Source organism: Lolium perenne, chromosome 4 (genome assembly GCF_019359855.2).
Source record: "Lolium perenne isolate Kyuss_39 chromosome 4, Kyuss_2.0, whole genome shotgun sequence".
NCBI lineage: Eukaryota > Viridiplantae > Streptophyta > Magnoliopsida > Poales > Poaceae > Lolium > Lolium perenne.
In genome coordinates, this window is record NC_067247.2 from 91,569,972 (window position 1) to 91,582,059 (window position 12,088).

General features: G+C 43.7%; 1 protein-coding gene across 1 annotated transcript; it reads right to left on the reverse strand.

The window, feature by feature from the left end:
- Positions 1-545: 545 nt before the first annotated feature.
- Positions 546-10,212, reverse strand: LOC127293299 (uncharacterized). Its single transcript, XM_051322882.1, has 19 exons — positions 8,659-10,212; positions 7,637-7,741; positions 7,489-7,554; positions 7,251-7,415; positions 6,964-7,038; positions 6,698-6,843; positions 5,705-5,840; positions 5,540-5,609; positions 5,333-5,460; positions 5,181-5,237; positions 4,519-4,704; positions 4,144-4,236; positions 3,643-3,728; positions 3,475-3,541; positions 3,292-3,358; positions 3,078-3,214; positions 1,959-2,050; positions 1,760-1,826; positions 546-1,042 (listed from the first exon to the last, which is right to left on the reverse strand). The coding sequence occupies exons 1-19, from the start codon at positions 10,075-10,077 to the stop codon at positions 878-880; spliced, it is 3,327 nt and encodes a 1,108-aa protein (XP_051178842.1). The 5' UTR covers positions 10,078-10,212; the 3' UTR covers positions 546-877.
- Between the last annotated feature and the right edge of the window lie 1,876 nt (positions 10,213-12,088).

The following is a 12,088-nucleotide window of genomic DNA, read 5'->3' on the forward strand; positions in this document are numbered from 1 at the left end:
AGGAATTAAAAAATATTAATGCATAGCATCTAAATAAGAATATATGTCTCCAACGCAAACACCAAACCGCAGAAGCTAAACTTTCTTGACATTATGGAAGCCCCCAGCGCTTTGTTTTGCTTGTACACTAGGCTCAAGCCCAGGATCAGACGGGATACTTGCATAATTGGCAGGAATTTCTCCTAGCTAGCAGCAATTTTCTCTCCCCCTCTCCTCTTGATTGTGGTGAGCTTGTTTCCATCAAATATATAAATGCTTCCATTGGCCATCCACCAGTCGTGGAGACAACACCAAGGCCTGCGGCCTTAGAACGTGAGGAGGCCGTAGCATAGCAAACATTAAAATCAAAGGTCATATGTATATGCAATTGCACATACCAAACGTAGCATACCAAACTTCACAGAGCAAAATATCTTCTAAAATCTGTGGTTAGCACCATGCTGATCAAAGTCATACGTGTATGCAATTTCTTAAATGATATTAAGGTGTGCCATTCTAAAAGAAACAAGAATAGGCAACACAAAATTAAAACAAACCAAAACGAATGAACAAGTGCTGACAGAATGATTGCACTATCAACCACCATCGATCAAAATTGATGTCACTTTACAACTCTTTCGATCCAACTAACTAGTGAATTGGATATGTAACTTTACAGCTTCACCGGGGAGATGTGGAGATAACCCAGCCCCGTACACATCACTCACAATAATATACACACCGGGGCACAAACCTTGCCCTCGTACAAAAGCTCAGGGCATTTGTATGCTGCACAAACCCCAGGAACCCATGCACAAAATATGTGAATAAAACACAAGAAAAAAGGTAAGCTGTGAAGAGCCATGTGTGTAAAAACCATTGAGGTTATTCTGGCTAGCTATGATGTCAATACAGATTGTAGGGCAAGCTGTTGCTGTGGCTGAAGAGAAGACCATGTCGAGGCAAGTACTGCAGGGGGCAGAGTGGTCTGAAGCTGTCTTAGCAGATTAACTATCTTGCTAGCAGTCTGTTCAGTTGCCAGATCCTTGCCCGCGCATAATATCTGCACTTAGCGAAAATAAATACGGTGTTAAAAAGCTACTGTTGAATGCTCTAAAACCACTGTGGGCCATATAGTGATTGCCACGTGAAAAATGGATAAGATTCCAGGACGAACTCACATACTATATTCACAAGTACAAGTAAAATTGCAATGTTTCTGTCAAATTAACAAATTAACTAGATTGATTCATTTATAGAATGAGGCATACAGCACATAAAGTCTAGAGGAAATAAGAATGATTGTGTTACTATGAAAGGACCCGTGATTGCAATGGCGAAAATATGAAGTGCTGAATGCTAAAATAAGATCATGAAAAAGAAAAGAAAAGTGTCAGCATTACATATAGGGCAACAGAGAATTCAGCAATTGAAATGAGTGGCAAATTGTTGCAAAAGCGCATGCTATGGATGACAGCATTGTGACCCTAAATCATCAATGAACTATAGGTTGCAGCAACCCTGTTTCAGGTTCAACCTAGAGGTTAAGTTGTTAACAAGACAGACACCAGTTGGTATCCACTTCTGTCGATACTCCAAGATCCATTTACATGCACTTTACAGTAATAGCTTATATATCATTTAATGTTAATTTCAGCTCGATTTCAGAAAGTTAAGGCATCAAAAGGAATAGTATACAAATCCTCTATGGTTCCAAGAATGCATGTAGCAACATCTTTACCAGCAAATCCAAAAAAGGGAAGTAAACATAAAAGAATACCTCTGCAAAAATAGATACAATCTTCGGAAGATATTGATTGTTATTGCCCAAAAGCTCCGTATCAGACCTGTTAGTCATGCCAACAAAGTCAGTATGAAAGAATATAATCATGCTACTAAGTAAATGTAGGTTTGTGTTTCTATACAGCATGACTTAAAACTGCACAATCCTGTAGAAATAATTTTTGGCTATTGCTTACTTCTCAAGCATTGCACACATCTGTTCATGGACAATCCTTGCCTCAACTAAGTCATTTTTTAAAGGAAGACAACTTAACCAAGCAGGAATAACCTGTTAAAATTGAAAGGTGTTGCATGTCAGAAGCACTGGTTAAGGAATTAATAAAATAACAAAGTAACTATTTTTCGAGAAAACGCAAAGGACCTTTGCGCTTCATTTCATTGAAAAGATAGAAAAGGTTTACATCCTCCTAAGAGGTGGGTTACAAGATAAAACCCATCATCTGATATTTGAGGCAAATGAGTAAGGACATAGATAAGTGACATTCAATCTTTAATTCTTTACAAGATCCAATGAACAATTGTTGAAAGAACTATTATTTTCCTATTTGAAGTACATAATGATACCTTAGTATTTGTTGGGTTCAGATGTATATCTTAATTTAAAAAAACTCTAGTGACAGCAAAAGAGCAATACTGCAACTAAGTACTCCCTCCGATCAATAATTATTGTCGTGGTTTTACTCAGGGTGTGGTATAAATTTGAACTAAGCTCACTTTGAACTCATTATGGATCAGAGGGAGTAGACCTTTAGCTTATACAACATAAATAGTGGAGTTGCAGGCAATGAGTTCACTTTTGAGAAATATAGACTCTAGTACTAATTCAAAGAAAAGGGGAAAATATCCATATATAACCTGCCTGGTCAACCTGCTACTGGTGTAGGTTAACTGGTCGAATAGGAAGACAAGTTCTTTAGGTATGATTGCATAGTTTAGTTTCAACTTAAACTCCATCATGTTTTGTTAATTCAAACCCATTTAATGTTTTGCACACCCCATTTAAGGTTTGGACACTGAATGCCCACTTTGAGCCTTAAGGTGCTGTTGTATCTACTTTCAGCAGCAAGCACAGCTATTTCTTAAGGAAAAAATGAACATGATACCCTTGAGACAGCATTATTACATTAACGTCAGACATCTATACCCATTCCCGAGCCTTTTTGAATTTTCAAGGAAACAACGGCAGGAGTTAAAGTTAAATACTTCCTACATTTAATCGCCGCCAGTTAACCACATATTCCAAGCATCAACGCACCTCAGAGTAAGAAAATAAAGGCATATGGCTCATACGTTACCTGAGATGCATCAATGCTATCACGATGAAACTGACATATCTTTCCAAGAGCGGAAACAGAATTGTCATATGCCATTGCATTATCCAAATCCAATGCATTAGGATGTTTGATTACATTGTATAATCTAGAGAGTGCCTCTGCGGAAACAAATAATCGATGTCAACAACAAATGTAACAATAAAATAGTCCGATTCATAGTGAGTAAAACGCGTACCCCCAGTATGAGGCCTGAATGCAGAGCCACCAAACTCCGCACAGATGCCAATACCATAAACTGCAGCCTGAGAACAGCAGGTTAAATATGAACCCACACACTTCTAGAGAAAACTTCTTGAGAAATTATGCAATATTATCACATGAAGTCATGAACCTTTGTGCATTCAAGAAAGATTCATACCTGTCTAACATCTGGGTTTTCACTTGTGCAGGCTTCTAACAGAGAAGGAAGATATGTATCATAATACCTGAGGACGAGATAACATAAAAAAAACTTTGCTTCATAGGAAAAGGTTTTAAGAATTATTTCTTATACTAGAAAAGAGTAGGACGAGCATAAAGCTGTTACCTAACTGCTGCTTCTTGACAGTGTTCTGCGACATCGTCAAAAATGCATATGGTAACTCTTCTTTCTTCTGATGTCTTATCCTTGCCCTAGTAAGGGATCAAACGTAATAGAAAATAACTTAATTTATGAGGTCCATCTAAATAATGCATTGTGCAACAGGAGTGCAACTTGTGCAATGAGATGTTTAGCGGTTATCATGGGTCATCAGATCCACATAAAAAACATATAGACATTGAAGTTTCCTTTGAAACGAGAAACATCTCAAGAAAGGATTACAAATGAGAAGCGTTGAACAGCTAAGCAAGCAGTTGGGTCTAAGGACATACTATCTGAAAATGACCAAAAGGGTGACAGAGAATGGTTTAAGACTTGGTATTAGCAAGTCAAAAAATAATTTTTGGCGTAAAGTTCAGGTGTCAAATAGATGGAGAGCTCATCAAAAAACTATTCTTAGGCTAATAAACATAGACTCCAAATCCCATGGTTAATCATTTCACTTACCAACATCGGTGTCAAATAGACGGAGAGCTCATCAAAGAATGGGAGAAAATAAGTCTTGAAAGTTTTGACCAGCGTGCCCAAACAATCACCAACCTGCGAAATCACAAAGGGTGAACTTGTGTAAACTACTGGCAATGATGCTGAAAAATTAGCATTAGCAGCTGTTTACGCTAGCAACCAAAAGTACAAAACAATTATGCATGCAACTTTCATTGCTTTAGTTATATTTATAAGGTAATTAATGAGGCATCTAAGTAAATCATTGATTTCAGTACACATTCTTGTTACTTGTCTATATCACTATATGGAATCAGAAATACGAGTGCTCCTATGTTGCATTGTCCAAAAGTTCAGTCTAGCATTTCGTTAGCTTACTTGATCAAAGATTTCATCCTCCTGTTCGTTTTCTTCCCTTAGCAGCTCATCTTCTTCTGAATCAAAGTCTTCAGCCTTTGACCTCTCTGTTCGGTCTGTCCTCCTATTAGAGCTTGATGTTATTACTTCTTTGATACATTCCACTATATATCTAACTTGACCTTCATCAAGTAGTGTTCCTGACATCTGAACGAAAACAATAGATTACAGATTATTACTACTTATCAGTGATCTCACAGAGTGCACGGGAATACACCACGGAACTGAAAAGGCACAGATGTTTGTGAGTTGATGACATGTACTAGCAGGTAAAGATTGTTACATGTTATTATAAGCATGAGTAGAATGGTGGAGTTCTTTAGCTAAATCTTTCAGCAGAAGAATCAGCACAGCACTATAGACATAATCATGTTTAACTTTACAGCCAAAATTGTGCAGCACAGACTACAGAGTAGGTCGACATGATACACTACTCCCGTATTCACACACAGCACAGGTGTAAATTTTAACATAGTCCAGTAAGGTTGAATAATCATGACAAAAACATGTCAAAATAAGCAAGAGCTAGCTGTGCACAAAGTCAAGATATTAAGGAAACATAACTTTTCGGTGCAGTGTCACAAGTAACTGTAACCAAAGTACAATAGCACAAAATGCAATACCTGTATTGACTCGTTCAATGACTCCAGCATGCTTGCACAAATTTGTGTCTCAGGTTCCTACAGAGTTTCAATACAATGCTTCAACCAAAGAACAATAACTAACAGAATGAGCACTAATCAGAATTTTAAATGTCTTAGCATGCTGCACTTACTTTATTTATAGCCTCTACAAGAGCCGGAACTATATAATCAGATAGTTGCTTAAGATAAGAATTATCCCGGCCTTGAGCTTGGCCTTTTTCTACTGCCAACTTTGCTGAACGTAGAAGCTCAGGCATAGCTGCAAAGGTTGCATTATGCATACAGCTTGAGAACATGTAAAATATAAGAATAATAAAACAAAATTAATGATCCCTAACCTGAAACAGCTGCCTTCCTAACTTCGTCGTGAAAATAGAATTTGAGGAGAGGTACCAGAGTAGTTGCGACCTGCACAAATCAAGATTCAGCTGCAATTCTTCGCACACACATGCAATGAGAAAATGGAGACAGGGAGGATGAATTAAAAAATGGCAACATAAAACCTGATCAATCCATGGAAAAAATCCTTCCTTGAGCTCATCAGCATAGCAACACAGCATACTGCATGCTGTTGCTTTCTCCTCCAGAAGACTGGTCCTGATGCCAATTCTCTTGTCTCCCAGGGTGATAGTCTCAACACTGCATTCATATTTCATACAGGCAGTAAGGATTTTGTTCAGCACATACAGATGATTAGCAGAAATCTCTTGGTGTAATAATCTCAGCACTGGTCCAATAAAATGGAGCACAAGTCAATCCGAGTTTCAATCCTGCATGGATCTGACTTACACATGCAAATTCGGAATAAAAAACCAAATTATCACAAACATCATCATGGCAAAGCATGCAGGAAGTTACAAACATGCTTGTATGATCAGATTCACAACTGACTGGCCAGGGGTACAGCCCACTGAACCGACAGTAACACACTGGCACCACTGCGTACTGGAACAAGTGACCAACCCATATAAAATGAGGATGAACAGCAGCCATGATCTAACCAAACCTAGGGTCCACCGAGCCTGGACCTAACTTTGAGAGTCTCTTATTCTTGGGACAAGAGCAAATGCATCAAGCAGCCCCGAAGAGATCATCACATCCCTTCCTCTCCACCACCCACTGTTGCCGCCTTCCACATCCTCACCCACCAAACCTAATGCCCTCAACCATCGCCACTGATGTGGTGCAACGGCCAGGGCCTCCACTCACCGGCATGTGCAGGCGACATGTCTGAGATGTGTTTGCAAGTGCTGCAAACTCACAGGTTGATGTGTTTCATCCGTGTTTCCAGCCACATATGGCTGACCCTAGGAACCTACCCTAGTTAAGCGCATTACCCTGTTTAAGAGGACCACGCCGAGCATTAACCCTAAATACTTAAAAGAGGTCATCCTGAAAGCAAAAGAGGCAAACCGCCCTGCCCCACCTACACCCTACAAGAAAACAAGATATGACAAAATGCCAATTTAGACATGGAGGGAAATCCTATAACATACCCCTCGTCGTCAGATTCTCCATCATCACCTGCAGAAGTGATGCTCACATCTGGTTTTAGCTGAGCAGATTGAAGTAGAGGGGGCATAACAACATTCATGTACGGAAGGAACTCCTGACCAAGGCATTTACACAGTCTCGCCCATGCCTACAAATGCAATTAGATTAAGCAAAAGTGAGGCTCGCTAGTGATCGCAATTAGATTAAGTCATAGTAAGCACACAAGTGATCGTATTAACTGCCATTAGGGTTTCAATTTCCAACGTACTTGCAGCATGTAACTTGTTATCGGGTCATCAGCCTCCATCTGAGATCCTTGCAGTGACATCAAAACTTCCATCACCTAACAAACAAAATGTATTATACTCGACTCGAATAGCAAACTAAGTAATTTTGCAGACAGTATTCCAGTGAACACATCAGCAATAAAATCAGAACGAACTGCATATAACAACTGTACAATCTAGTCGGATATTTGAGAACCGGTATTTAATAACTTGAAAATTGCTCAAAACATGAAATAGATATGCATCTGAGCAACTAGAAAATCATTACCTGCTTAGCGTCATCCCTAAATTTTTGTTTCCCAACAGCCATACCAACTAAACTAATGCATTCCATGGATTTGGCACGCAACATTCTGCTTGATTTATCAGTTGCATTCATGAGTATAGCCTTGAGATATGGCATGACCGCATCATAATATTTTTGGAAGTGTTCCTGAAGCAATATGTTTGGAACGAATTAGCAATAATATTTACCAGGAAACCGTCGACGGTATTTAATATTGTACCTGAGAAGAATCTGCAGCTGATGCTAAGGCAGTTAAAGCACCTTCTTGCACCATTTGGCTTCCAGACTGCAAGGTTCCAAAATATGTCAAATTACGCACATGTATATACCGTAGCCACTGAAGATTCAAGGTTGGAAGCAAAACTTACCTGAAGCAACACCAGAAGTTTGGTGACTATCACATCCAAGTATGGTGTTAAAATGTCAGGTCTGCAATTTTCGCTGAAGTTTAGAATTGCAGAAGCTGCATGTGCCTGAACTCATTGGAGATAAAAAAAAATGTAAAACAAATGTTAGAGCGTGCCTTGTTGATCAATTGATGGAGGAAACACTCATGACAAGTCAACCAGAAGTACATAACCGAGAAAGCGCAAGTTGCATTTTATGGTCACAACCAAAACGTACAAGCCTTTTCGTGAGATGCCGACAAGGTCTTAAATACATGTATATGGTCACTTAAGTACTGAACTAAAATCAGCTCCAACATAAACAGGTACACTGAGAGATTTCTATATACCCCTTGAAGCATACCTTGCTGTCACATAAACACCTAAGAGCAACAAGCAAACAATCCAGACACCAGCCTTCTAAAACAGGTGCAAATAACACCCTGGGATGTTCTAAAGGTGGTCTATAACAATGCACAACGATGCGGTATTTATCGTAAACGATTTTGCCATTATTGAAAGCAACGAGATAATAGAAAGGATACAAGTTGGATGATATCTTCCAACATACACATTCCCTAAATCAAATGCTAGTATAAGTACAAGGGACAACTTAGAGCCCTAGACCCTACTTTGTGCTATACATTTTTATTTAAGTGAAGTTCTTGAAGGGAAAAAAAAAAATGAATGTTCAGTCTCTCTGGTCTCCACTTACAAATTCACTTCTTTAAGCTCTTACACATACATACGTTAGAAATTAGAGATGCTCTTGACTCTCATTTAGGTTGTCTTCAAAAATAGTTAGTGTATACCGAATAGAATTGAAACGTTACAACCTTTAGATACTCTTGGGTGATCATCATTATGTTTGCCCTTGTATACTATCATTTGAGTGATCAGTAGGGTAATATAGCAGGAATTTGGCTTTGAGAAATTTAAACAGAATGAAAATGTTGACAGGGGACAGTGATGCAGATGAGTTGGAATGCAAATTAGTGACTTGCCTGTACTCGTGGGTTGTCGGAATCATCCATGGCGGAAGCCAATGCAGGTAGCACAACATGGTGCAGCTGGTTCTGCAACTCAGGTCCGAGGTCGGTGGAAAGCTGGCCTACGGCGTTGATGGCCGCCCACCTGACCCTCGGATGAGGATCGTTGAAGGAATTGAGCACCATCCCAACCACCTGATCGAGATTCTTAGTCATGACCTTGGCGCAGCCCTCGGCGATCTGCGCAATGGTGATCAGCGCGGCGTGCCGTCTCTTCCACTCCTCAGCACCGATAAACGACGGGAGCAGCTCGGCAGCCACGGGCAAGATGGTGTTCCCGCCGACGGCGATGGCGAGCCGGTCGAGGCACTCCTGCGCGAACACAAAGCTCCCGGTCTCCCCGGCGTCTTCTTCTTCGGAGACGGCGGCGTACCACGTGGGCTCGTCGTGGACGTCGAGCAGCATGGCCATGACGACGGCGAAGAGCCTGCCGACGTATCGCGGGAGGCGGCGCATCATGCCGGGCGCGCGCTCGCGGGCCTCGGCGAGGGTGACGACGAACTCGACGGCGAGGTGGCGCGTGCCGTCCTCGAGGCCGGGCGCCTCGGCGATGTGCAGCATGGAGGCGACGACGTCGGGCAGCTGGCGGCGGAGGAAGCGCGGCTCGGCGCCGGCGAGGTCGATCATCATCTCGAGCGCCTCCTGCGCGGAGCCCTCGTTGCCGCAGTTGAGGGAGTCGGCGAGGGCGCGCATCATGGCGGGGAGGAGGTCCTGGAACCCGTCGCGGGCGGCGGCGGTGGGGAGGGACTGGATGACGCTGATGGCGGCGTTGAGGCCGGCCACGCGGATGTCCGGGGAGGTGGGGTGGGAGAGGGATGAGAGGAGGTGGTTGTGGAGGTCCGGGAAGATGGCGGCGAGGTGCGGCGCGAGGCGGGCGAGCGTGTTGAGGGCGGACTCGTGGAGGGCGGGCGGGGAGGAGGGGGACGCGATGGACTTGTAGAGGAAGGTGAGGAGGTCCGGCCAGGAGTTGGTCGGGAGGAGGTGGGTGGCGAGCTCGGCGACGGCGTCGGAGAGCTTTTTGGAGATGGATTTGGGGAGAGTGGGGGTGGAGGAGGCGGAGAGGAGGAGGGCGCGGAGGGAGGACTGCGTGGCGGGGGACATGGCGGGGTAGGCGAAGGCCTGGGAGGCTGGGGAGATTAGGCGGCGGAGGAGGACGGCCGCCATGGGCGCGGAGGGGTGGGAGGGGGAGAGGAGGAGGTGGGCGAGGCGGAGCGCGAGCGCGTCCGGGTGGGTGGCGCGGAGGGAGTGGAACGTCCGCTCCGCCCGCGACCGCGCGTCGTTGGCCGGGGAGACGAGGTCGGCGAGCAGCGCCGTGAGCGGCGCCGGGTCCGCGCCCAGCACCGCCGCCGCGTCGGCCTCCGCCTGCGGATCCATGGGCGGTTCGATGCGGCGCGGCGGAGCGCGGCGCGGGGTGGAGGGGAAAGCGAGGGGAGCAGGCAGTGGCGACGGAATTGGAGCGGCAGCGCGGGATATTTTTGGTTTTTGGGGGGAACGAGCGATAGCGGCGCGGCGAGGGCGGGCGGAGAGCGCAGAGAGGAGAGAGAGAAGGGAACGGGGGCTAGAGCAGAGCAGAGCGTACGGGGAATCGAGGAGTGGAGTCGTGCGGGCCGTGGACGGGGTGGTGCTCGAGCCGTGCTGGGAGGCGGGGCCCGAGGGCCAGTGGCACGAGTTATGAGTTATGACGGCTGGCCCGCGTACACGGTTATCAAAATCAGAGCAGCTCACGCCACAGCTCACCTTTGCTGCTAATTATGCTCTCATCTCCTTCTGCTTTTAGGTCTAAACTAAACACTCTTTTATGGTTGCTTTCGGATCCTTGCCCATGTTTCCTTCCAAAATTGTAATTGACGATTCACGACATAAATATCTCCCAAATTTAGGCTCACGGTTTGAACACGGCTCATTTTCAATCCTAGTACTGTGTTCATGACATTAAAAGGTTGCCAAATACTTAGGACAACTCCAGCGGCACCCTCAATAGTATTCCCATTTTGCCCTTATTTTTTGTTCGTTTAGAAGACGCGCCTGCGGACACATGTTCGGCGCCACCAAACGGATAAGGACATGTTCGGTTTTGGCGCGATTTCCTTTGCTTTTGCCGAATTTTGTATTTGACAAATAAGCTATTGCTAGATAATTTTAACACGCAAATAAGTTAGGAATTGGTTCAAATAATGAAATAACATAGTCTACACAATGATTCAAATCTAGATAGTCCTAAAAAAAAAAATTGCTCAACACATTACAATGAATGAGGTTCATGTGTGCATCCACATGTGTGCAACCAAGTCGTTTTAGAGATGGGCATGAACCACCCCGATCACAACGATTTCATGATGCATGTGGAGGTGATCTTTGAACTCGGTCGTCGCATGCCTGGACTCAATCGAAGGGTGACCAGTGTGACCCTCCTAGTCCATAGATTCCATCATCGCGCTCATCCTCCACAACCAAGTTCTGAATGGTCACACAAGTAGCTCTAGATTCTCACATTGTCTCGGCATTACATCTTCTACAAGTGTTGAACAATAGTCTAGCGAGTTCGAAGCACACCAAAGGCCCTCTCCAGATCCTTCCTATAACTCCCTTGTTCTTTATTATCAAATACATATCTTGGTGGTTGGAGATTTTGCCTTCATAAAGGTAGACCACTTATTTTATTGACGGTCATTGAGTTGCACTCTAGAGCACTGCCTTCACCAAATTATGACACACCAAAGAGCTCTTAAAGCACATCGATATCATTGTGCGATCTTGCCATACCGTGGGATCAGAGTATCAATGTGGGTGTACTTTACCGCATCAGTGTCTTCATGCATGGATTCAAGTGTGGTTCAGGTCTCCTACGTTGAGCCAATATTGCTAGTATTCTAAACTCTTCAGCGGCCAGTCCACTAATAAACAAGGTGTATGTGGCGATTGAGTCACAATGCTTTTCTCTCTTCTTTGCTTCAGCAGTTGCTCCTTCTCGCATGATCATCCCTTCTGCAATCACTCTCCATGTTTCTTAGTCGATATTATGGCCTTGACATGTATCCTCATCTTGGACCTCCAAAAGGGGTATTTTTTTTCCATTAAATACAGACCTATTAGATTGAATCCTACCACTCCGTGAGGTCGACATACCTTTCTCCCACGATGATTAAGACTGAGACATTGCCTAGGGGAGACCTTGCTCTCCTACCAATAGACAGATTGAGTATGACACCAATCATACAAAACTCACTAGAAAGGCACTAGATGCGCTATCATCTTTACTCTGTTGTTCTAGACTTCTAGTTGACTGAGAAACACTTTAATCAAGGAGTGAGTGAAAGAAGTGATCCTAACTCACTTGATTATAAAGTGGATGTACAACCTAGCCACTCAGGTCCAAGTCCCCCAC

What these genes read in the sequence shown, in the direction of transcription:
- LOC127293299 (XM_051322882.1), bottom strand. Translation starts at nt 10,077, where the DNA reads ATGGATCCGCAGGCGGAGGCCGACGCGGCGGCGGTGCTGGGCGCGGAC. An exon ending in TAACAAGTTACATGCTGCAA is followed by an intron (nt 6,844 to 6,963) that starts GTACGTTGGAAA and finishes TTGCATTTGTAG; the next exon opens with GCATGGGCGAGACTGTGTAA. An exon ending in CATTGAACGAGTCAATACAG is followed by an intron (nt 4,705 to 5,180) that starts GTATTGCATTTT and finishes GTTTTCGTTCAG; the next exon opens with ATGTCAGGAACACTACTTGA.